General features: G+C 40.9%; 1 protein-coding gene across 1 annotated transcript in view; it reads right to left on the reverse strand.

Annotated features, from left to right (window-relative positions):
* Nucleotides 1–25,191, reverse strand: part of FMN2 (formin 2) — a 331,660-nt gene extending 306,469 nt beyond the window's left edge. Inside the window, exon 1 of the mRNA XM_033099694.1 lies at nucleotides 23,514–25,191. Coding sequence (XP_032955585.1) covers nucleotides 23,514–25,065 — 1,552 coding nt within the window. The 5' untranslated portion in view covers nucleotides 25,066–25,191. The remainder of the gene's footprint in view (nucleotides 1–23,513) is intronic.
* Between the last annotated feature and the right edge of the window lie 518 nt (nucleotides 25,192–25,709).

The raw sequence follows: 25,709 nt of genomic DNA on the forward strand, positions 1-25,709 counted from the left end.
GGCTGCTCCAAGGATTGCGAGAGGGCATCTCTCCTTCTCCTTACCAATACTTTAGGAGAAATTGAAATTACCATAAAAGAGGAAAACACTAAGGCCCTTGTAGATACTGTGGCTACTTTATTCATTGTTAACACTACCCAATGAAGTTGCTCTCTCCCTCGGAGTAAAGTTTCTGCACAAATGATAGGGACATGTAATCAACCAATGTCTTTTTTAAAAATCAGAACCTATTCCCTTCCAGCTAGGGAATGTTAGAGGACAACATATATTTTTGCTAGTCAAATCTGCCAACTCACCTGATAGGGCGAGACTTTCTTGAAACCCATGACGCCCACATATCCTTTTCTCAGAAGTGTGAAATGTATTTAGAACGAAATGAATCAGATGATGAACCAATTGAGAAAATAATGATTTTAAAGGAACCTCCGCAAGAGGAAGTTAATCTTGAGACTGAGCATTGGTTGCAGGATACTCCTGTGGAACTCTGGGCTTTTTCCAGTGCAGATACAAGCCAGACCCAGTCAGCCACTCCTAGCAAAATAACTATTGACAATACTTTGCCTCTACTTAATACTCACCAACATCCTTTAAAACCTGATATGCTCGCTGGAATTAAGCCCATTATATAAGTTTACTTAAAGGGGGGCTTATACTGCTAGGTATGAACCCCTGTAATGCTCCCATCCTTCAAATTCTACTATCCAGAAAAGAAACCTGATGGAAATGGACAGAGATTTGTACAGGAGCTCAGAGCTATAAAAGTTATTCTCAGACATCATGTGGTTCCAAATCCACATACCCTATTATCAGACATTCCTGTGGATTGCCAATATTTTTCAGTGATAGAATTATGGAGTGCCTTTTTCAGCATTCCTGTAGAAAAAGACAGTCAGTATCTCTTTGACTTCACTTGGAAAGATCACCTCTTTACTTGAGCTTAATGCCGCAGGGATATGTGGAGAGTACCACCTATTTCTCTGATACTACAGGCTAATTAAGGGATGTTGAATTTGCCATAGATTCCACGTTAATCCAATATGTGGATGATTTACTTTCATGCTCTAGGACGTTACTAGACTCCAAAATGGACACAATTTACCTATTAAACGGCTAGCTAGCTATAAAAGGACATAAGGTCTCCAGAGACAAGCTTCAATTATTTTTGTCCCAAGTAAAATACCACGGCCATCTTGTGTCTAAAGATGGGCTACTAATTAACTCTGAAAGACTCAAAGGACTCCTACCCCTTCCTCTTCCAAGAACTAAGAAACAACTTAGGGAGTCTGTAGGGCTGACCGGATACTGTTGCAAATGGGTTCCAAATTTTTCATTAATGGTTCAGATCATTATGCCTCATTAAAATCAGATCGACCTGATCCAATCCAATGGAACTGTAAGCAAACAAGATTTATAAGCTCTAAAGGAAGAATTATCTAAAGCTCCTGCATTGGGACACCCTATGACTAGGGATTCATAGACTTCCTTTTTTCCTTTTTATACATGAAAATGACGGAAATGTTTTAGGAGTTCTAACTGAGAAACATGGAGATCACCGGAGACCTATACAATATTATAGCCAGCAATTAGACCCAATAGCCAAAGAGCTCCTTCCCGGTCTGAGGGCCATCTCTGCTACAGTCAGGCATGTTATGCAAACAAACAGAAGAAACAGTTATGGGCTTTCCTTTAACCACTTATGTTCCTCATTCTGTTAAATCTTTGCTCAACTCTATCCAGACTCAGCAATACTCAGTCAGCCAACTAGCTCCCTACAAAGTACTCCAATATGACGTTAGCTCCATGTAACAGCCTTAACCCAGCAACTTTACTGCCTTCTTTACAGATGAAGACACCCCTGATAGCATGTTACCTACTGACCACCTTCTTGCTCCTAGAAATGATTTGCAGGAAACTGCTATTCGTAATGTGAATTTAATCTGGTTTACTGATGGATCTTGTCTTAAAGGTAAACAGGAACATTACAGAACTGGATATGCAGTAACTTCCATAGTGAATGCAACAGAACATTCTTACTTACCTGAAATAAGATCTGCCTAACAAGCTAAATTAATTGCTCTAACTCCAGTTTGTCAATTGGCCGAAGATCAAACAGCCAGTAATTTATACTGATAGTTGCTATGCTTTTGGTGTAGCTCATGACTTTGGAATGTTATGGAAGCAAGGAGGCTTCTTAAAGCAGTCTATACAGAACGGAAAACACATTGCAGAATTATTAGATGCCATACAGAAACTGAGACAATTGGCAATTATCAAAATTCCAGGACATTCTAAAGCTACCACCATGGAAGCAAAAGGAAATCATTTAGATGATGCTGCAGTTACACAGATAGCACCAAGCAATCAAATTATCTACACCCGAGAATGTTCTTTGCTCCGTACTAAATCAATAAAAGACTCTTTTACAGTTCCAAAAGACAGATACAGAAGACAAGAAGACATGGCAACAGAAAAGGGGAAACTCTGACCCAGACTAACAGATATAATTTGGACCCATGGGAAAATCCATCTTACCTATAGGGACTTAATTGCCTATATTTCAACAGATACATGAATCAACACAGTAGGCTCCTAAAAAGATGATTTCATGGCGTAAACAATATTACTGGAAACCTTTTTCCACTATAGTTCATAAATTGTTTAGCAGATATATCCCTGGAAAACCACTCCACGGATCCCAGGGTCATTCCCCGACTCCCTTTAGGTCCACGTGAGCTACAACAGTTGAATTTTATCCAAATGCTATCATCTCAAGGATACAAATATGTGTTTTTTTATGATTTGTATGTTCTCTCACTGAGTTGAGGCAGGAGAGCAACAGCATTAGTGGGAGGTAAATTTTTATTAGAAAAAACATAGTCCCCAAGTGGGGAAGTCCCTCTGAGTTACATAGTGAGCAAGGGACTTACTTCACTGGGCAAATAATGAAATCCATTTCAGATAGTTGGCCTATTCTACAGCATTTTCATTGTGCTTATCCTATCCTCCCAGTTCTCTGGATTGGAGGAACACACCATTGGCACAATTAGAATTCAACCAGGTAAATTTTCAGAAGTTCTTCTCTCCCATGGCCCAAAGCTGTCCCTATAGTGCTCCTTAGTCTGAGATCTACCCCTTTTGATAAACATAGCCTTTTTCCTTATGAAATAATCACTGGTCACCCTATGCATGTGGATGAAGGGGCATATGAATGAACCTTCTTAAGAGAAGACATTCTGCATTATTGTCAAGGACTTATTAACCAGCTTAAGGCAATTCATAAATTAGTAACTGATTCATTTCACAGTGGTTCCTGGGAGACGAAGACTTCAAAGACCATGGATTACAACCAGGAGATTTTGTCTATTGGAAGGACATCAAATAAAAGACTCTCTCCAACTTTGTTGGAAGGTACCTTATCAGGTGTTACTAACTAATCCATGTGCAGCTAAACAAAGAGGTTAACTCATTAATTCATAGTTCTCATCTAAAACAGGCGCCTAACCACGAATGGACATCCACCCATCTCTGATACTCATTTCTGCCTACAATGGACATTAAAAACTCCTCTAGGATGAGAAGACACTGACCTCAGAGCTAGACAGCTATTTCAAGACATTGGCAAGGCCTGTATAACTATAAATTGATGTAGAACTCAGAAAGCATTTTGTTTGATTGTCTTCGCCTGTGGGCTAATGATATTCATTGTAATAGTAGTTATACTTATTCTTTGGGTTTTTCTATATAGTCCAACTGTTTATGCTTACTGAAAACGTATAAGATAACTTGTAATACTCCTGTTATGGCTTATGTACATGTTATACTAGATGCAAAATACAGGGGGAAAAAAATGAGACAGAAGGCAAAACTCAGATCGTGATGGTTCACAGGATAGAAATGATCCAGAGTGTGTTTTCACAATAAAGGCCATAAGACTTGACTGCCTTCCATTTACCTGCCCTTCCTTTTTGGGGAAAATTCTGTCTCAACTCACATGCCATGGTTACGGCATTACCCCATCCCCAGTGGTCCACCATTGCAACAACACAACGTCGATATCACGACTTCCTAGAAAGGAGACTTCCTAGCGCTGTGAGGCCACACTATCTGACCAAAAGGTTGGGCATCAATGCATCCTTGGGGTTGACTTCCGACCAAAAGGGAGAATTATGGACTAAAAAGGGGTTCTATAGACCATAATCTCATAGGGTAATCTGATCATAAATTCCTAACTGGGCAGGTCATGATGAACAGTCATACCTCAGGCCTAGAACTTCCCTAGCAAAAGGTTATCTTTGCCTTAAGCAAGCCCTGTCCATTGTTTTTGTTCATTTACAAAAACAGCATAACCACCCTCAAGAGAGCACATAATCTTGTTAACTGTCGTGTAATCCAATCCCTGCCTTGCTTTTTCCCACCTTCATGTTATCTTCCTTACATTCCCTCAATTCTAAATACAAAAAAGAAGCTGCAAACTGCCATTTTCTCAGACTCTTGAGATCTTGCTTCCAGGAATATCCTGTTTGGTTCAAATAAATATTTATAAAAATTCTCTACAGGTTTGGACATTCTTACGTTGACATAGCTATGCCATAAACAAGTTACTCAACCTCTCTTAGGCCTCAGTTTTCTCATCTGTAACTGGAAATAATCATCCTTTTTACCTCCTAACATTGTGAGAATTAAGTGAAAAAATCTTATAATGGGTGTAGACCCTGAGAAAGAAGATACCCACTGAGAAGGGCTCCTGGTGGCTAACTGGGCTCAGACTTTAAAAGCAGAGCTTAGCAGCCATTTCTAAACAGGGGCTTCTCATGCAAACCACACTTCAGGGAGAAGCCTTCACTGAACTGCCTGCCTGCAGTGTTCCTGCCATCTGAGCCAGTCCTTCTAAAGGAGTTCCTGCAATTGCATTTCAACCAATAGGACTGAGGTTTTCCTCATCCAACTGGAGATGTGAAGCTTCATCTGTAGCATCTTCACTGACCAATCAGAGTGGCTATATTCTGCCCAATCAGAACAGTGCCTTTTGGGCCAATCAAACTGCAAGGATTTGGAATCCTCATTTGTACAAGGACAGATCAGTCAAGGACCAGAGGTGAGGACCTTTGTCTACTATATAAGTCAGCTCCCTTCTGGCTCAGAGAGCACACTTTCCCTTTCCATTGAAGTCTGAAAACTGCCTTTCCCAGATGGAACTGAAACATCAAAGATATCTCCCTGGAGTAGAGTGGAGCAGACCAACACAAAGTGGAGCAGAACTGTCTATCCAGATAGAGGCCTTGCCCCAGTTCCACCTCACAGCCATACTGCTCCACAGCCATGCTGCATGATTGAGCAGTCTGCACTGAATAAAGTTCCTTTCTTCACCACAATCCAAATGGAGAATTCCTGTTGGCGGTGAATTGGCAACAACGAACACTGGTTGACATGGGTTTAACACAGTACCCAATAAATGTTACCTGTTATTTTTATCATGGTACAGCCCAAAGGCTCTGTACTTGTAAATGGGGTAAATACAAATTTGGTTCAACTTGAAGGAAATAATAAGAAAATAATGGAATCATAAAAACATATCCATAACCTAAAAGCATTATAAAAAGCATGATTTTAAAAGCATTTTTCGAAATAAAATAAGTAAGACAATCACAGATTAACATATTTTAGGCCACCAAGCTATTGTTTTATATTCAATGGATTTTAATTATATCAACAAGGTAATATAGTATTTAAGACTCTGCTTGCTATAATTCCTCACCTCTGTTTTTTAAAAAAGCTTTGTTTTACTAAACTTATTAGAGATTCATGTTAAAAATAATATTCACCCAATGACAGTCAGGAAATTTCCTAATCATTAATATTCTTCAATTATTTCTGCACTAATCCCCTCTCCACATATGTTATATATCCCAGTTAATAAAGAGTATTACCTTAATCACGTTGGAATCAACTTTGCAGTCATACATACACTCTCTACAAATGCTCCTTTTGCATTGCTAAGCAAAAATTGTAGGGCTTGATAATCCTGGAAACAATAGTCAGGGGGAAAGTTATAAGAGGACTATTTACCATCCCAACAAATGCAGTGATTCTCTTGCACAAGGAAGAAATTAAATCATCAGTCCCTGCACTAGAGTTCTGTTGGGAGGTGAGCAGTGACACTATAAAAAAGTAGGAAACCTTTTATTTGGACAGAACTACACAACGTAAAGTCATTTCCACATCTAGTGTCAGTTTTGTGAAGCGGAGCAAGGATTTATCATTGCAATTTCAAAGAAGATAACAGGAATGAATAGGTTCTAGAATTTGCCGGAGGTCATAAGACCAGAAAGTGGCCATGCCAAAACTGGATGCACACTCTGCTCTCCTAATTTTTATTCCAGGGATCTTCCACTTCTGAGTGGCCCAGCAACTCTGGGAAAAACTTCTGACCAACATTCTGTTTTAAGATATAAAAGAAACAGATCACGCGGTCGGCACTCTGCAGGGGCTAACAACCTAGTTACAATGACCAAAGCTCGAGAGGGAACACTTTAAAATGCCGTCTATTTAGAACGCGATATGTTAGTTAAACATCCTTAGTGGAATTGGAGGGTGGGGGGCAGAAAGTAGCAAAGCCAACACATAAGCAAACACTTAAGAGTGTCTCACTTGCCCAAGAATGTCCGAGATCCGCAGAGGGAATAATCATGAAGAAAACACGCCCCCGTCCTTAATAAGTAACAATACAGTCTAATTAGGACAATACTGGTGGGATGCTCTTGTGGAAGAAATGCAGCGTACTTGCTCCTAACTGGTGATAACCTAAAACAGGGCGAGCCTCTGGCTCTTTCTCCATTTGCTGGAGACAATGAAGGGTCCAAACAGGAGAGAAACTTTCAATACTGAAACCCTCCTATGCAGACAGACTTTTTCCCACTAGCCTTGATGATGCAATGTAACTTTGTTTTTATTGAACCCAAATAATAACTTCTTGTTATTAGGATGGAATTACTTGGTTAACAATCCACAATTTCCAATTGCCAGTATTCTGAGAGCCAGAAGAAACTTTAGCAATTATTTAGCTCAATCCCCTAATTTTGCCCGCAAAGAAATCACGGCCCAAATAATTGAGTAATATATCCCAAGTCATACATGGGGGAAGGGCAAACTGTGAGTTTTGTATTGTTTTATGTCCTATAATAGCATTCATTTATAGTAATCTGTTTTAAACTTGTATTTTTACACACATTCACAAACACATCATTGATATTTTTTAATGATCGAAGGATGAACCTTATAGTTGATATTTTTTAATGATCGAAGGATGAACCTTATATTGCTATATTTTGAAAGGCATCAACATAAGTTTCTGTTTCTTCCAGGCCACACACCTTATGCAAGATGAAAATGAAACAGAAGTCTCATTATGTTAAACCTTTTTTCTGATCTTAAAGCTCAGACATATCTAGCTAAACTTCCCCTGAAATCTCATATTGTCTATCAATTGAAATAATAAGAGAAAACGAGGTTACTGACAAGCACATCTGGAGTTAGACATTAATGATAACTGCTTAAGTTTACGATGTCAGTAAATACAGAAATATCACATATTATGTATCATCACATATTGATGGCCTAGTCTAGATAAACAACAACAACAAAAAAATACAGGAGGTACGGCCAATTACAATCTAATAGAAATTAACATGCCTAGTTTCAGATCCAAAATGCTGCAAGTTTTACAGTAAGGGAAAACTCTTATTTGGTATAAATATCTAGGATTGTCTCAAGAAAAGAAGACAAACATGCAGTCAAATGGCTACACAAATCAGGAAAAGCAGGTCACAGGCACATGAGGGTAACTAACCCACGGGCTTCCACCTGCAGAGAAGACGACCACAGCTCATGAAGGGATTCTGACAAAAAGAAGGACAAAGCTCCTTATTCCCTCTGGAGTAATCAGAACTCAGTGAACCTATAGATAGCACTAATTTAGACACTTTTATAGGAAGCTCCCTCCCTCAGAGCATATCCTCAGGTTCAAAATTCCAAGAAAGGAATACTTAGATATTTTAAATGTCATAAAACACTTGCCTTCAGGTGCAGATTTGTTATTTTCTATCTGAGTCCTCAAATAGTATGTCTTGATCATTGTTTCAAAGAAGTTGACTGCTCTGTGTGGTGAACTGGGACTCACATTTGATGCATTTTTGTTACCAAACACACTGAGAATATCTAGAAGATTAGTAGTAAAAATGTGTTCAACATCAATTACAGTAAGACATCATACTGACTCAGAGCATTCAAAAAATGATTTGGCATAGAGAGAGCTCTGACTACAGTAGATTAAAATTTATATAAATTTAAAGTTCAATTTTGGCTTCCATCAAGGCTTTTCTTCTGGGGAAGAGAAAAAAAAAAAATCTATCCACTTCAATTCATCAAGGGCTGATACATGATAAGAATAAACCAAGAAATGTAATCTAATAAATCTAATAAAATGTCCAAGGACTAACCTAGAACATATATGACAGTGGCTACCAACTACTTCTCAGGACCAATGCTAAGTTATGGATTTCTTTGGTCATTTTTTAAAAGATCATGAAGCAAATCAAAGTTCAAAGGAAAAAAAATATCACAGAAATGTCAGAAGGAAAATGCTTTAAAAGGAAAAATGTAACTTTAATCTATTAAGTCAAATCCATAAAAGTGAATTTAATAAAAATAGCTCTGGCTGAAGAGTTTTTCACACTTCGAAGCAATCTGAAAAGGAATGAGACATGCGGACCAATGCTGCTGCTCTTACTTTTGAAAAGGAACATCAGTGGTCATCAAATTCACCCTCTCTGAGGTGGTGACCACTTCAACAGAATTTCATCCAGTCTGTGTTTGAACATTTCCAGTGACATCATGAATAACCTCTCCAGACTGACCACCCATTCCTTAAGGGACAGCCTCTCTTATGTTGATTTGATTCATACAAACTGCTAACAACCCTAAGAGACTATACCCTGAATACATTCCATTTTCTGCTTAAATATAAATCTCAAGGTTAAGATTTTTCCTGGTACTCAGTCAGTGGAGGGACATATAATAATTCTAGAAGAGCACTGAAAATTCTCCTGGAAAGGAGGGGATGAGTATTTTTTTGTAATTGTTGGAGGCTTACTTTAACAGGATTTAGTGACTGGATAAGAGAAGCAGGAAGTGTGAGAAACTTGGCTAACTTCAACAACTGCCAGACTTTTGGCTTACGAAACTGGGTGAAGAGTTTTGCTGGATGGTATTACCACCCACCAGGGCAGGCGATAAATAGGGAACAGTTTGGGTTTGGAGAAAAGATAAGTTTATGACATCTGCTCCCATATACATACAAAGATTTTTTGAAAGGCAATAGGAAATTTGCATCTGGAATTCACAAGAGAGATCTGAACCAGAAATTGAATTTGGAGTCGCCAACATGCAAGAATTGCCACTGATGGATGTTAAGATGGAGTAAGTATGAAGCCTTGGCGGGGTTGGGGGGGGTGGGAAGCATTCGGTTAGCAAGGGTTAGGGAGAAGAAGAGGACTAGATGAAGGTGTTTAAAAGCCAGCCCAAAAGTAGAAGGCAAACCAGGGAGACGCATGTAATGAAAACCAAGGGATGGGTGTTTTTCTGATTGCATAAAAAAATATTACGTAGTTGTTTAAATGATGCTTTTGAAATATTTTAAATAATTGGCGATTTTTATTCATGTTGAGCATAAAACACAACCTACTAAATTAAAATACTAACACTTTTAGGAGATTATGGCTTCCCAAAGAAAGCATGGATTCACAGAAACTGATCATATATGATGCCAAAAAGAAAGCCACAATAATTTCAAAAGAATCTACACAGTGTACACTACATTCTATAGTTAATGTTTCAATTATTTTGCTGTAAAAATAATAAAAAGACTGCCTTTAAAATCCCACATACCCGTTGTGATATTATGATTTATTTTAAGAAATATATACATGGTCTTCTTCCAGTTTCTGGCACAGAACTCCTAAAACCCGGGGAATTTCCTAAGTGATAAGAGCAAAGCATGGTAATGGTGTTTTGATGTTCATAACAAACCTCTTTCTGCCACGCCTGAATTTATGTAATGAGATGACTTTCGGAAAGCACCTACAAATGGGGGCTAATTGGCAGGGAACCAACCATGTGACTGGGAGGTTGTCACTTTCAGTGCCACCCTCTGCACACACCTCTGGGGACAGGAGAGGAGCTGCAGACTGAGTTCAGTCATTGGCCAATAACGTCATCAACCATGCCTATGAAGTGAAGCAAGCCTCCACAAAAACCCAAAAGGAGTTGGTGTCAGAATCTTAACTATAAACTGTAGATATTATGAACACACCTTTCGATTTTAAAATACTCCTAAGGGAAATCACACAATACTTACAACTGAAAGACATTAAAAACATTTCTTTACCCCCAAAATAACTAGCAATGATACAAAAGTAAGATACCATTCCCGTTAGCAATAACACATACGAAGCATCTAGGAACTAGCTCAGCCAAGAAAACACAAACCTTGTGGAGAAAAGTCTAAAACTCTATTAAATAAAGACATGAAAGATGATCTGAATAAATGAAGGTCTTTCAGAGTCTTGGATGATATAAAAATGACAATAGTCTTCAATTTAATCTGCAAAGTTAATAAAATGCCAAACACTATCAAGACTTTTTAAGAAACTCAACAATTTATTTTAAATTTATATGGAAGACTACAAGATTCATCAACAGCTAACTCAACTTTGAAAAAGGGAACACTTCTCTTCTAAGTAATCAGCCATATCACAAAGCCTCATTTGTAAGAACTGTATGGTATTGATCAAAGGATAAAAAACACACACAAAGAGGAAAAGAACGGACCTTCAAAAACAGACTTATCTATCTATGGGAATAATATTAAGGTGCTAATAAAAATCAGTGAGTAAAAACTATTTAGTACATGATGTTGAGAAAACTGGCTTGCCATACAGAAGAAAATAAAACGGAATCCCTGCATTATACCACAAGGACTCTACATAGATCAAAGGCTTGAATGTAAAGGGTGAAATGATGAAGCTAACAGAAGATTGTGGAGCAGAGAATGTTTGTAACCTAGAAATCAGAATTTCTTAAATGAGAAGAAAATAGCACGAACCATAGGTTTGCATAGACGATTGGATAGAGATGTGGTACATACCGTGTTTCCCCGAAAATAAGACCTAGCCAGACAATCAGCTCTAATGCGTCTTTTGGAGCAAAAATTAATATAAGACCGGTCTTATTTTACTATAAGACTGGGTCTATAATATACTATAATATAATACTCAGTCTTATATTAATTTTTGCTCCAAAAGACGCATTAGAGCTGATTGTCTGGCTAGGTTATTTTCGGGGAAACACAGTATATAATGGAATATTATTCAGCCATTAAAAAGAATGATACCTTAACCATTTGCAACAACATGGATGGACCTAGAGGATATTATGCTAAGTGAAATAAGTCAGACTGAGAAAAACAAATACCATATGATCTCACTTATATGTGGAATCTAAAGAACAAAATAAACAAACAAACAAAACAGAAACAGATTCACAGATACAGTAAACAAACTAATGATTGCCAGAAGGGAGGGGGTTGAGGACCTGGGCAAAAATAAATAAAAAATAAAACTCAACCTCAAAAAAGTATTTCTGTTCAACTAAGGACATAACGCATTTACAAGAGGGAAGAAATATTAGGGGAAGATATTTATATCTAAAATTGATTCTACGTGTTAAGATTTCAACGATTACAGAGAACTGAATCCACTGCAAATAGTTTAAATGGGAAGAGACTTGTTTCATAGAATGTTGGAAGGACTGAAGGAAGAGATTCTAGAATCTTTTTAGAAACTACTCAGCAAGCCACGGCTTAGAACTAGGCCACCAAAGAAGTGACTGCCTCCTCCCTGATCTAAGGTCCTGGGCTCCAAGAACACACTTCCACTGCTACAATCAGGAAGTCTCATTACTGAATGCTTCCTCTGCTGCTACCTCTGCGGCCAGCTCCAGAACTGTGCTAAGCCATTCCAGCTGCAGGCATGCACCACACTCCACCCTCCGTGAAACCAGTACCTGGACACCAGACGTCTGCTGATGCTGCCCCAGAAAAAACGGATAGTTCTTTAGCTGTGCTAAGCAGTGCAAACAACGGAAGTTAGTCCTAAGCCTTGTTTAGGTCTTCTAAATCGGGCACAAATTCACCAAACCTACACCACATCTGAAGACAACCTGCAAGGGACTCTGAGAAAGGTCACTTTTACATTAGTGTCCAACACCAGGAAAGAAGAGCAGAAGGAGGATTAATGACAAATTATCACATCCGTAGCATCGGTAATAGAATCATGTCAGGAACGCACAAAGAACCCGTAAATAAACAAGAAAAGTCAGGAAACCCTAGAGAAAAAGGTAAAACAATGAAGAACTAATTTACAGAAGGGTAAACCCAAACGAATAAAAATACACAAAGGTTTTCTCAAAGGCATTAGCCATCAGATAAATACAAAGTAAAAAGTAAACCAATGAGGTATCACACTCCTTCATTGGATTGGTAAAAATGCAAAAATTAGATAAATGTTAATTTGCTGGGTGAATGGAGTATACACTGGGAAAAACATTTTGTACTAATCTGGCAGTACCTAGACAAGTTAAGGAAATTTTCGCTTTATGACCTAGCAATCTCATTCCTGAATATACATTCCAAAGAAATTCTCACACAGGACCCCGTACGGGAATGTTCATCAGAGTGTTGTCTGTGGTGGCGGAGAACAACAGGAATGTAGATGTTTGTCCCTGAGCAAAGGTTTAAATAAAATGTGAGGAATGTCCACAACTGCCAACCACATTGCACAACTCTAGAGGGACACCATTCACAGACAATAAAAGGTGAACAGTGCCCCCTGCTGTTGTACAACTTGGCAAAATTCACACTCTTGGGAATATTATATACCAGTAAGAAGCAATGAATTTGCTAGATATACATAATCATTTACATATCATATACTGTATTTATATAGATGTACAATAAAGTATTTAAAGTTTAGCCTCGGGGAATAGGGAATTACTGAAATGTTTCTCATCTGAGACTGACCAGTTCATCTTTGTATTTTAAATATTTTACTCTCTTGCCTTATGGCATTGTTAGAGGAGAGCCAAACTGTGGGCAGGGAGAATGTTTAGGATCTCAATGTTGGGTGATCTGTTCTAGGAAATGGGAAGAGAAATTAGAAGACTTATAAAAGAGATTATTTAAGAACAGAGAAAAGAGAAAGACTAATTGATGTCAAGGTCAAGTATGAGAAGAAAGGAAGAGTCAAGGAAGGTGACAAGGCATGCATGCCTTGATGGAAAAACGCAGAAGAAAAGTGATTAAAGGGTGGGGGAAATAATGACTATAGTTTAGACCCAGCAACTCTCCTGGACCTGTGATATCTAAAGGGAATGTACCTTATGCACAGGTGAGAGACAGGGGCTAGGGATCTAGACCCAGTCGTCTATTGGCAACTTTAGTTGGTAATGAAGACAAGAAGGTACAAAAGGAAATTGGTGGCTCAACCTTAATATAGCTTAAAGTTAAACCTAAGACCACAGTCCCTAGCTTATATTATCCCAAAGCATATGGTAATGAAAATGATCCGTGAATTTTGAGTCAAATGAGGTTCCTTAGAGAAATAATCCAAGTCAGAGATGAAAGGCTTCCAAGGATCAGTTTTCACTTATATCATATTTCCAGCCCAAATGTCTCTTTACCTAAATCATTGCAGTTCTTATTCAACCACATATGCCCACCCCTAATAGCCTGGATCCAACTGAGTCAACACACTTTTGGATTTTTCTAAAATCAGAATAGAGACACATCAAACCCTAGATCCTGAAACAAACGGCCAGGATACTATCTAAATATTTTATACCCTCCAAGCCACTTAATAGCACTATAAGGACAGTAAGATAGAATGGGTTTGCAGAATATCTTGGGTGGCTGCAAAATGTAGCCCCTCCCACAGAGATTTCACATACTTTACCTCTCCCAACAGGCACGTGTGGGTTTACAGCTTCAAAGGGGGGCAAGAAGGAGGGGAAGGAAGTGGAGACAATTACCTACAAGCATACAGGTTAGAAAAGAGTTACAAAAGAATCTCTCTATTGTCATCCCATTGTTTGTGATACTCTTTTAAAAGAAAACACTTGCATGCTAATAATGAAGAGACTCATTGCTTAACAACACTTTCCAGAGTATCCAAATGTATTTATTTGGGATCCTGAAATAGTTCTGTTCTAGTTCATTTGCTTCTCAATGGGCCTAAACAATCTGTATTTGTTTAAAGCCACTAAAACAACAACAACAAAAAAAGTAAAAAAAACCTAAGCATTCTTTTAGCCTTTTAGTCTGTAAAAAAATTTTAATGTCAATGCAAACTTCTTAATGGAATATCATAAACTCATAGAAATCATTTAAGTAAGCATATACAATAGGGGAAATTGAAAACATAGCAAAAACCAATACATTCACGTATACTGAAATAAGATAATTGAAAGTACTACTTTTAGTGAGCAGTTTAAACTGAAAGGATAAATGCACAGTCTATGATCCACCCGAGAATAGGAGAGGACTTATATTGTAGCTAGTAAATCTAAAAGGACTTGCTCAATTATGTTAGCAAGACTCCATCTACGCTAAACCCTTGGGTCATACATTGTATTAGAAACACAGCTTTCCCTTTCCTCTATTTCGATAAAACAGGTCAATCACCTAAAACTGAGTCTTCATGATTTTTATTTGATTTGTGATTATAGCTTTATTAACCATTTTTCCCCCTCTCTCTGCATACACCTCATAGATCTAGCCTTTCCCCTTGATAATCATTAACCCTTGAGGCATCAGAAGACAACAGCACAGACCTGACCAATGGTCACAGGTCCCAACCTCTGGCAGGCTGAAGAGAACATCTTGACCTAAGTTACGTCTCAGCTCCTAAGCCCTAAGGTGGAACAAAGCCCTGGCTACTACTTTTCCATGAAACTAGACAGAGGGCCCCGAGAATAGAACTCAGATCTGTCACTAAGACCTGAAGAAATGATTTAGTACCCTTATATCACCTCCAACCAATCAGATTCTAACAAGACCCCAACCCCTAAACCACGGTGTCTTGTTATTTTGCCCGGTAGAATTTGTAGCCTACACGCCATTGTGGAGTGGGGTTTTTCAGAGCGTGGGCTGGCACGTTCTCCAGATGGGCCAATCCTAGAATAATAAATTACTTCCTATCTCTACTGCTAACCCCTGATTGTTCATTTCTTTTGCCAAGTGCGTGCAGGTGGATGGACTTACGTATTGGGGTTCAATAGCACACCCACCACTCACTGTCTCTACTCTTAGTGTTCAAAAACACAAGGTGCTAAGTTCACATCAAATAATGGCAGTCCAACCAATCCAAATCTCCTTTAGCTCAATTAACTTTGTCAAAACTATCAAGGTCAAAACAACACTGCTCTCCAGGTGCTCTTAACAACAAGGTTGCCGGTTCGATCCCCACATGGGCCACTGTGAGCTGCGCCCTCCACAACTAGATTGAAACAACTTCTTCACTTGGAGCTGATGGGTCCTGGAAAAACACACTTAAATAAATAAAAGTTTAAAAAAGAACAGCACCGCTCTCATCACCAACTATTACCAATACCCGAAGCATCGTTATTCCATGGTATAAATGGATCCTCCAGCATAGGGATTTTCTTCACCTCTAATAATAAAGAAAATCTCTCAATAATACGCATAGTATCACTATGAGTAGAAAAGGTCATTGCTGGAACCGTAGCTTCTATAAAATAGCAGGACTGGATGAGACTTAGAGGAGGCAGCTCCCCAGCAAGACGGCATCCACTGTTGCAACCTGGGAAACCAGGGTTCTAAGAAGAAGTAAGAGAGGGCTGCCCCCTCCTATAGGACATCAAGGGGCAAAGGGAGGCAGACTGAAAGATTTCTCTACTTGAACTATTGCCAGAGCAGCGCTGCTGCAAATTCACTGATAAACACAGTTCTTTCCCCGTGTGTGTGCATGTAATGCAATAATTTAAATGACACAGAATTATGTTCCATACATATCCACTACATCACTGAGTACTACAACAAAGGAACATACTTTGAAGGAAGGAACATACCTTTCCTTCAAGTATAAAAAGAGAGCCAACTGTTTAAGCATTTTTAAGCATGATTTTAAAACACAATAAAGGCTTAATTTTCTCAAGAAATTACTCCATTACCCCTGCAAATAAGAGGGTTATTTTCAGCCTACCACAGGTCTGGTGAAACAGACAATAAATCTTCCAGGGGTCCAGTATACACTGGAGACTGACTGGATCACAGAAGAATGGCAGTGATTTTCCAATGCAATCAGCACAGCCAAGTACATCCTTGGAAAGGAGGAAGATATAAATTCTTCCCTCTGTCTCCCCCATAGTGGAGCAGATGTCAAAGGATAACAAGTCTCTAGCATGGTTCGTTAGCATCTCTTACAGCATCCAATAACTGTTATTATATGTTCATATAATTTTGGTGCTTTATGACCGTTTTAAATTGACTAGGAGTCATATTTTCCATATATTTATGCTATTAATACAAAAGAAGGCTTAGAAAGTTTTAAGTCACTAAAATTATATCCAATAACTATCAAGTCACAAGGCTATACTTATTTGTTTCTTCCTAATATCTCCTTAGCGCTAAATTTCATGAACATCAGGTTATTACTTATAATGCAAAAGCAGGAATGAACAGAGTAATAAAAGTTTCTCTATTTCCTTTACCTCCTCTTTCATTACCAATAAAATTTATTTTGGGGAGCTCAAAATTACTGAATTATCATTGCTATTTTAAGATCAACAGACAAAAATAGCAGATGTTCTCTTTACACAAGTTTATCAAAGTAGCATTAAACCTTCACCACTGATTCAATCACACCTCAATGAAAATAATTAATTTCAACTACCAAAAAAAATGTTAGTAATTTTCCACTTTAAAGAACAAGTATTTATAAAGACCTCAGTAGGTTCAGTGCCTATAATAGTAACTGGCATTCAGCAGGCACAGAATGGATACTATTTGTGGACTGGTTAATAGAAGAGTGGATGATGAACGAATAGAATCGGGTAAGCAGGCAAAGAGGAAGGAAAAGCTGAAGGAGGGGAGAAAGAAGACCAAGAGAATCCCTACATCTAAGAGGTATTTAAAATATGATATAGACAGTAAGTACAGAGACATGGATATGGCTGCCAGCGAGGTCTAGCTGCTGGAAAAGACACAAAAGAAGAAATTGGAATTTAATCAGTCCTTTCAGATGCTAAATCAACAGAGACAAATAGTGTGCTCCAAGATGGGAAAAACTGCACGGCAAAGGCACAAAAATCAGGAAAATGAAATACATGCATGTTCACAGAACAGTAAGAAGATTAACTTGCCCAAAGTAGAAAAGTTTATGAAGGAAACCGTGGGAGGTTAAGGATGCAAAGTCGGGTGTTTATAGCCAGATGCTGTGCAGAACAGAAATATTGAGGGTGTCAGCCTGCCGCCTCCTCTTCCCCACCCACCCTTTAAAACTCAGCACCTCCCCCAACCACAGCCACACCCCCACCATATGTTTTTCTTCTTCAAACCTGAAAGTAAACCAACATTTCTGATAACATGACAAAAATGCATACATAGAAAATTAAAAAAACAAAAACATGGTGCATAAAATAAACAATTTGCAAAACACTAGTGACAAGAAATATTAACTTTCAACTGCTATCTGATCATAGTCTGTCAAGTTTTTGTATACAATTTTAGAGTTGCTTTATTTTAACAATTTGGTTCTGATCACTTTGAACAATGCAGTTTATTAAAGCAATAAACCAGGACAGGAAAGCAGAGAGTACCTACGTACCAGGCAGAGTGGTAGGGGCTTTCGATACACAATTTTATGTAATCTTAACATTGATTTGAAATTACTCCTCCACCTTCATACATATGAGAAAAAATTACTTGAGTCACTTAACTAAACAGCAAACCTAGGATGCAAATTTACCTAGAATAATCGCCGTCAGAATAACTACTGCTACCATCACCCAGCATCTTTTTAATAAAATCAGAAGGAAACACAAGCTTTATAAGTCGTTGTTCAATTTCCAATACACATGGCTTATATCCAAACGCCTAAATGCACTTAAAACTAGGCCAGTTCTCAGCTCATAAAGCAGTAATTAAAACTCACCACTGAAGCTACTGGGGAACTGGACTTCAATTCAAATCACGATCTAAAGAAACCATGACAGGATATTTCCAACTAAACTAAAATGATTTAAGAACAGCGCTCCCACTCCCAGCTTACATTGCTAAATTCTATTCTGATATGTGGAATCCAGGAAGGCAAGATATAGGGAAAAGGACAGCATTCTTATAATCCCCTTGCCTGTTAGAGTAAGATGGATGCATTACATATATCAGGACTGATTTCTGACCTTCATTCATTTATGGACGTTAAGCAGACATCTACACTGTCAGATGCTACTTCTAGAAATAAGGCTGCTCGTGGCCTTAAAAAATTCACAGTCTAATAACTAACAAGCTATACGAGAAAGTCCTATCAATATAAAAATCAAGATAACCTCTAGAAGGGCCAAAAATGAGAATCACATAATACAAATTCTAAAGCCCTAACCCGTTATTAAAAGTTCACTGAGGTACTGGTTTTATTTTATACACATTTACAACAGATTTGGTTGTCTAAATACACATCCTAGAGGGGCTTAAATTATTTCCTATCTTAATGCTCTTAGGCAAATTACTTCACTTGCCTGACCCTCGGTTTGCTCACTGGAAAAATTAGGATAAACAGCTATACTTCCAAATGGTTGTAAGGATGCGAGATAATTATATAATGCACCAACACAGACCTTGGTATTTAGAAGTGCAATGAATACAGCTAATATCGTCATTACTGGATTTAGAAACCAGTGACAAATTGATCAGAAAAATCACATTAGAAGTAACGGAGTTAGGGGAGAAGAAACTAAAGATAGCTCTAAGACTAAATAGCTGACAGTAAGGAAAGATTCAAGAAAACCACACAGATAGAAAAACCCTGACACAACCCACTGGAGCCACCAGCCTACACACTTCAATAGCTGTTGGGGGCATCACCAATGTTTTCACAGGATGTAAAAATGATGAGCATGAAGATGACAAAACCATTTAAAAGAGATCATGAAGCACAAATTGGTAGTCACAATATTGCCATGGGGATACAAAAGTTAGTTTGGGGAATATAATCAATAATGTTGTAAAGATTTTGTAGGGTGTCAGATGGGCACATGTTTTATTAGGGAGACCACTTCATGGACGTTGTAGATGCCTGACCACTGTGCTGTACACCTGAAGCTGAAGCTGAATAATATTGAATGTCAACTATAATTTAATATATATATAGTCACTATATATATATATATATATATAGGGATGTGGAGTACAGAATAAGGAATAGAGTCAATGGAATTGTAACAGCTACATATGATGTTTGAGGGATAGTAGATTGGGGAGCGGGGTTATCACTTTGTGAGAGGTGCAAATGTCTAACTATTATATTGTTTTGTACACCTAAAACTAATAAAAAATAAAAATAAAAGAGATTATGATTTATAAGAATTATTCCATGATTCAAAAAATGATAGATAAGCACATAATTGACTTGGAAAGATTCCTCTCAAAAGTGATTTAGCATCACAAATTGTAACATTTTACATGTCTAAACTTTAACTAACTGCAAAATTCCATTAACAAGCTTCTGCCAGACTTAAGGTGCAAAGGAACCTCTCACATTTCAGAAATAATTTTTTCTCCTAAACACTGAAAAAGATGTATTTCAAATAAATTACCTGTGAACTATTTCAGTGCCATGACCTAAGACGTCATCAATTCCTTAACAGCTGAAACAAGTTTTGGCCTCATCATTGTTAAGTGTGTTTATATCTGCCAAACACACACAAACACGTGCCACAGACGTGTCTTTTGTGTTGAATTTTCTCCCTGCATTTGAAAGTCAGTGAAAAGCAAAAAACATCTGCTCCTTCCTGCAGAGCTTACAACCCTCATTCTATGGTTTAAAAAGAAAAGATGTTTATGGAAACTTATAAATCTAATGATCACCTGCTTCAAAGGTAGCTGGCAATTAATTGATCGCATGACAGGCAAAATTAAGGCCAAAAAAACAATTTTCCTATGGACAACGCTGGTGCTCCCCAGACCCCTGGTAATTTTCAAGACACCCATAAAATCCTAAAGGCTGGCAAAGAACCAAATGTGATGCCAGATGACAAAGAAACAGACAACAGCCGAGATGAGAAAACTGGCCTGTGGCCATCCAGATTCACTCCACCACCATCAGAACAGTTTCCATGAGAGCTTCCCAGAGAAAATGGGGTTCACTCTGACCAATCATTACTTCTTATCCAGCCCAAGTAAGGACATACATTCAACAATTAAAAGAAATCACCTTGTTAAAAACAGAAACTAAGACAATCTCAAAAGTGAAGGCCTTAAATTCTATAATACTTTTTTAAAGTTTTTGTTTTTTATGTTGTCTTATGGTATTGAACTTCCAAAAATTAGTAATAAGCAAGGGCATTCGAATCTGAATCAGTAGACGCTGCTTCTATTTCTGGCTCTGGCCTCTGAATGAATCAGTGTGACCTTGAGAAAGTTATTTCATCTCTTCATCCACCTCCATCTCCCCACCAGTTACAAGACTGGGGAAAACCTACCAATTCCTCTGTGTGTGTGCGTGTGTGTGCATGTGTGTGTGTGTGTGTGTGTGTGTGTGTGTGTTTACTTCTTTTTTGGTTTTTGTTTTTTCTGGGGAGGAGAGAAAGTGAGTGGGTGAGATAAATATATGGAAACTGTTATCAAATATCTACTAGTCACTGACTATTTCACCCATCAAATACAAAGTAGATGATGTCCATACTAAAACAAGTAACTGCACAGTAAAAAACTCTGCCTAGAGAGGTCTACAAAACCTAGGTACGTCCTGAACTGGACTCCTTTAAAAACCCCAAATTGCAAATGTGGTAATACTTAGCAAATTAAAACTCAAGTTCCAAGAGTACACCTCGTTTTTTTTCTTAAGGAAAATAAAACTTCAGCTATTTAGTATCCTCAGATCTCCAGGACTCGGACCAATCCTTCTGTGAAGTCCACTTCCTTTAACCCCTGCCAAGGAGATAAGTCACTGCATCCCTGATGCTCCCAGAGCCCTGGACTGCATATCCCTACCTGCTCCTGGGCACTTAGTAACTGAGCTTTGGAAACACAGAACCATGATGCAGTGATCTGTGTATCTCCTACCATCTCGCAATATGGCCTGGCACAGTGTGTGTGTGTGTGTGTGTGTGTGTGTGTGTGTGTGTGTGTGTGTCTGCGAGCCCAGGCACGTGTGTACACACAGACATAAGTATTTGTTAAACAAATTAAATATATTGCCAAAGTCTAACGCTACTAGAAAGAGCAACGATTAATTTAATGAATGAGTCTTAATTATGGTGACATTTTCACTTTCAGAAAAATGAATGTTACCTAAATAAAGAGGAAATACATGATTTCTCATCAACATTAAATTCACAAAAATCAACTCAAGAATTTGCCAATCTTCTCCCTTGACAAATGGTTTCTTTCAGGGGGAGGGTTGTTTGTTTGTTTACAATTTACCTAATGCGTATAAAACTATAAACATTCTTTTAACTTATGCAAGGGAAGGGAGGGAAATAAGTTAAAAAAAGAGAGAGCAAGCACTGAAAATACTACTCTTAAGTATAAGAACCAATAAGTGTAAAATAAAAGATAGCCCATACGTGAAAATAAAAATATGGTCAATCAATAAAAGTAATACCACAACATTGACACCATTTAGCCAAGAAAGAAGTAGCTATGCTCATTGAGAAATGTTATCTAAGTAATACACTATAACCTATTTATTAAAGTGATAGAACATACAATTTTAAGCTTTTCCAACTACATTTGAAATTTTTAATCATTCAAATATTTATCACAAACCTACCAGTACTTGCATAAATTTTCATTTCTTCCCCTACTCCTTAAATTCTTTTCTTTTTGGTCCCTCCCTCCCACCCCCTGGTTTTTAAGCCATTGTTTCTCAGTCTAGTTGTAGTACACAGGTCCCTGGCCTGTGCTGGTATTATGAATCTTGCTCCCCCCGTCTCTCCCCACCCCCCAGGCAGTTAGTTGGTCGCAGGTCCTTGGTCGGCCCCTCACAGCAGCTCTTCTTGGCGGCCAGCTGCTCACCGCTGCCAGCCACTCATGCCCGCCAGCGCCGCCACAGGCCACTCAGGGTAGCACACCATAGCGCACAGCAGCACACAGCAGCACCTGGCAGCTCACACCAACCTCTGGCCAGCTCCAGGGAGAGCCGTTGTTCACAATCTTAGCTGTAGAGGGCACAACTCACTGGCCCATGTGGGAATCGAACCGGTTACCTCCAAGATAGGAGCACGGCGCTCCAACCACCTGAGTCACCAGGCTGGCCCTACTCCTGAAATTCTTATACTCAATATTTCACTTAATAAGAGTAGAAGTTAGAAAGCATGAAACAAACTGACACTCTATCAGTGGAGTTTTTAAGGTAAGGCCTTGGAACCGATAAGCCTACAAATAACTTATACTACTTGACATTTACGCCAGTAAACTGACCCTTTAGCGGGGCGTCATGATGCCTGTCAGAGTCCATGACACACTAAGAAGTGCCAGTTGGATAACTGTGCTTTTGGCTTCTCACCTTCACTAGCTCCAATTGATACCCGTTTTAACTGGACCCTGAAACCAGAATGTTAAGGGAAAATGAAAATTATTCCTACTATTCTGTTTCATCATTAATTTTCACGTGTATTAGATTTCATGTATTAGCAAACAGGCGTGACCACTTAACTTCACTAAGTAGTCTACCCAGATTGCTGCAAGATAGAAACTATCACATACAGATACGCATCTATATGACAGCAGTCAGAGATCACCTTTGGATAGTAGTAGAATAAATGATTTTCTCCACACAGTTTCTCCACACTGACCCTTGTCAAAGGACCATGAACAATTTTGTTCTTTTTAATGCTGTGGGTGGGGATGAAGAAGGAAAGAGAATGGTGGCTCAGCTAATGATGCAAAAAAGGAGTTTATCTGCCTAGTTGACCCTAGAGAACAGCAGATATTTTGGAAACAATGGACAAAGCAGCCTTTACTTGAGATGACTTAGGACAAACATGACTGAGTTGATCCTTTTAAAACGTTGTAAGGAAATAGAGATTTCACTAAGCGAATGAGCTTTATGAAGAAGGGAAATGCCCCAAGCAGGTCGTGGTTTTTCAGAGCCCGGGAGGGTGGGTGGCCGGGGAAAGCCCTGCTAGGCAGGCGACCTGAAGGCTGGACAGCTAGGCGAGCTCACCTGTGAACACATTCTGGAAACCATCGGCAGCCGCCTGTGCGCCAGACGCCTTGGTTGTCAGCGCCGGAGACAACCCACCATCCGCAGCAGCCCGGCGGTCCGGCAGGTGTGCAGAACCTCCCTCCCTGGGCGCACCAGCGTCCAGCTCCTCGGTCCAGTCCGCAGAGCGGCTGAGGCCACCTGCGAGGCCGCCGTCCGCTGGGTGCTTGTTGGCCCCGGAGGCCGCGGAAGCGAAGGCAGTTCTGGGGCCCCGGCTCAGGGAGGGCTCCAGCCGCCTTTTGATCCTGGGGCTCTGGTTGGGGGACTCAGACGGGGAGTGGTTGGGAGAGCTGAGCTGCCGCGTGGTGGTCTTGATGTAGCAAGGGGTGATGAGAGGGTAGGGTTTGAAGCAGCGTGGGCTGGGCGCCGGGCTGCCCGGCAGGGAGGCGGCTGCGGACGCGCCGGGCCCGCGCGCCCCCTCCTCGGGTTCTCCCCACAGCTTCTGCGAGGCCTCAACAACCTCCAGGCCCCACTCCTCCCCGGGAGAGCCTCGGGGTGCATCCTCAAATGTGTCCTCCTCGCCCTCATCATCCGTTTCCCCAGACCCTCGCCCAGGGGTTTCGGCCGCGCCCTCCCCGGCTCCGGCCTCGGGAAACAGGAAGGCGGTGGACGAGGGCGAGTCTGCGGCCGCGAGCTGATCCACCCGCGGGCCGGGCGCCTCCGATGCTCCGCGGACGTTGGGAAGCGGCGGTTGCTCGGGCACCGGGGGCTCGGCGGCCAGGCTCTCGGGCAGGTCCGAGAGCGCAGACAGTGCCTGCTCTGTGTCCGGACTGCCCGGGGCCTCCCCGGTCGCGCTGCTCCGCCCCAGCAGGAATCGGTCCAGGCCCAGGAAGGCCCCGGGCTGTGGGGAGGCGGCGGTGTGCGGCACTGCAAGCTCCTCGGAGCCGTGCTGCTGCTGCTGCTGCAGGCGTATCGCCTGCTGGATGTCTGAGAGCAAATCCTCTTGCTCGGTAGCCGAGTGGAAGCTATAGATGTCTGTATCCGAGCCCGAACTGGTCCTTTGTCCATCCTGCGCCCCTGCCGCAGTTTCCAAATCCTCGGCGACCGCCCGGCTCCCGACCCCAACCTCCGCTGGTTCAGGGCCACCTGGACGGGTCACCTCAAAGGGGTCGGCGCACTCGGTATCCGACAAGCCCGTTTCGTCTGCGGAGAGGCTGAGGTCCGGAGTCTTGGTGATCAGGGACGGAGCGCTGTCCAGCTCCCCGGTCTGCAGGGCCTGGGAGTCCAGCACGTTCTCGCGGGAGCCGCCAGCGCCTTTCCCCTTGGACAGGTTCTTCCTGATCCTAAGGTTGGAAAACACCGAGGCCCTGGAGTCCGACTTGCTCTTCTTCTTGCCCGGCTCGCCGCCTCCAACCCCCTTGCCATGTTTGCCCGAAGCCTTCTTGCCCCCGCTCCCCTTCTTTGTGGCTTCTACATCTCTGGGCCCAACAGCATCGTCCGCGCTGCCGCCGCCGCCGCCTTCGTGGAAAGCATCACCTGCGCTCCTCTTCAGCTTCCCATCCTGGTTTCCCATGTTGCCGTCCAGCTGCTGCGCCGCCGCGCCTCGAGCACTCAGGCCATCTCGGCCCTCCTGGGCCCCCGGCCCGGGCTGGGGGAGGCTCCCGGGCCAGTCAGGCGGGCGGGCGAGCGGCTGGGAAGGGAGGCCGACGCGAGTCGAACTGGCCCGGCTCTCATCTGCCGCGGCTGTGCACAATGCGCGGTGGCTGCGGCTGCGACTGCAGCCGGGGACCCGCGGGGCGCGAACATGCTCAGTGCAGCGCACGCCGCCAGCCAATGGCTACGCGGGACGCCGCCGGAGCCTGGCTCCCCTCCCGCCGCCGCAGCCCGCTGGGCCCACGCTGGACTCGCACCAGCGCGAGAAACGCTCCCCCCCATCTCGGCGGCTATAATCTCCGCTGTGCGGATTGAATGCTTTGTACCCACCGGAAGAGCTCGTCAGCTGGAAGATGCACACCCAGCCTCAGAGCTCCGGGACCTGCCACGAGGAAAGTTAAAAAGGAAAAGTTTTAACAGGGCAAAACTGAAGCCTGATTTCAGGTGCTAAACCGCCCCCACCTGCCTTGGGAAGCATGGCTCTTCAATAAATATTTGTTGAATGCATGAATGGTTTTTTTCTTTAATAATTGATCATCTTAGGGAAGGTTCCTACATATAGTG

Source organism: Rhinolophus ferrumequinum, chromosome 27, assembly GCF_004115265.2.
Source record: "Rhinolophus ferrumequinum isolate MPI-CBG mRhiFer1 chromosome 27, mRhiFer1_v1.p, whole genome shotgun sequence".
In the NCBI taxonomy this organism is placed as follows: domain Eukaryota; kingdom Metazoa; phylum Chordata; class Mammalia; order Chiroptera; family Rhinolophidae; genus Rhinolophus; species Rhinolophus ferrumequinum.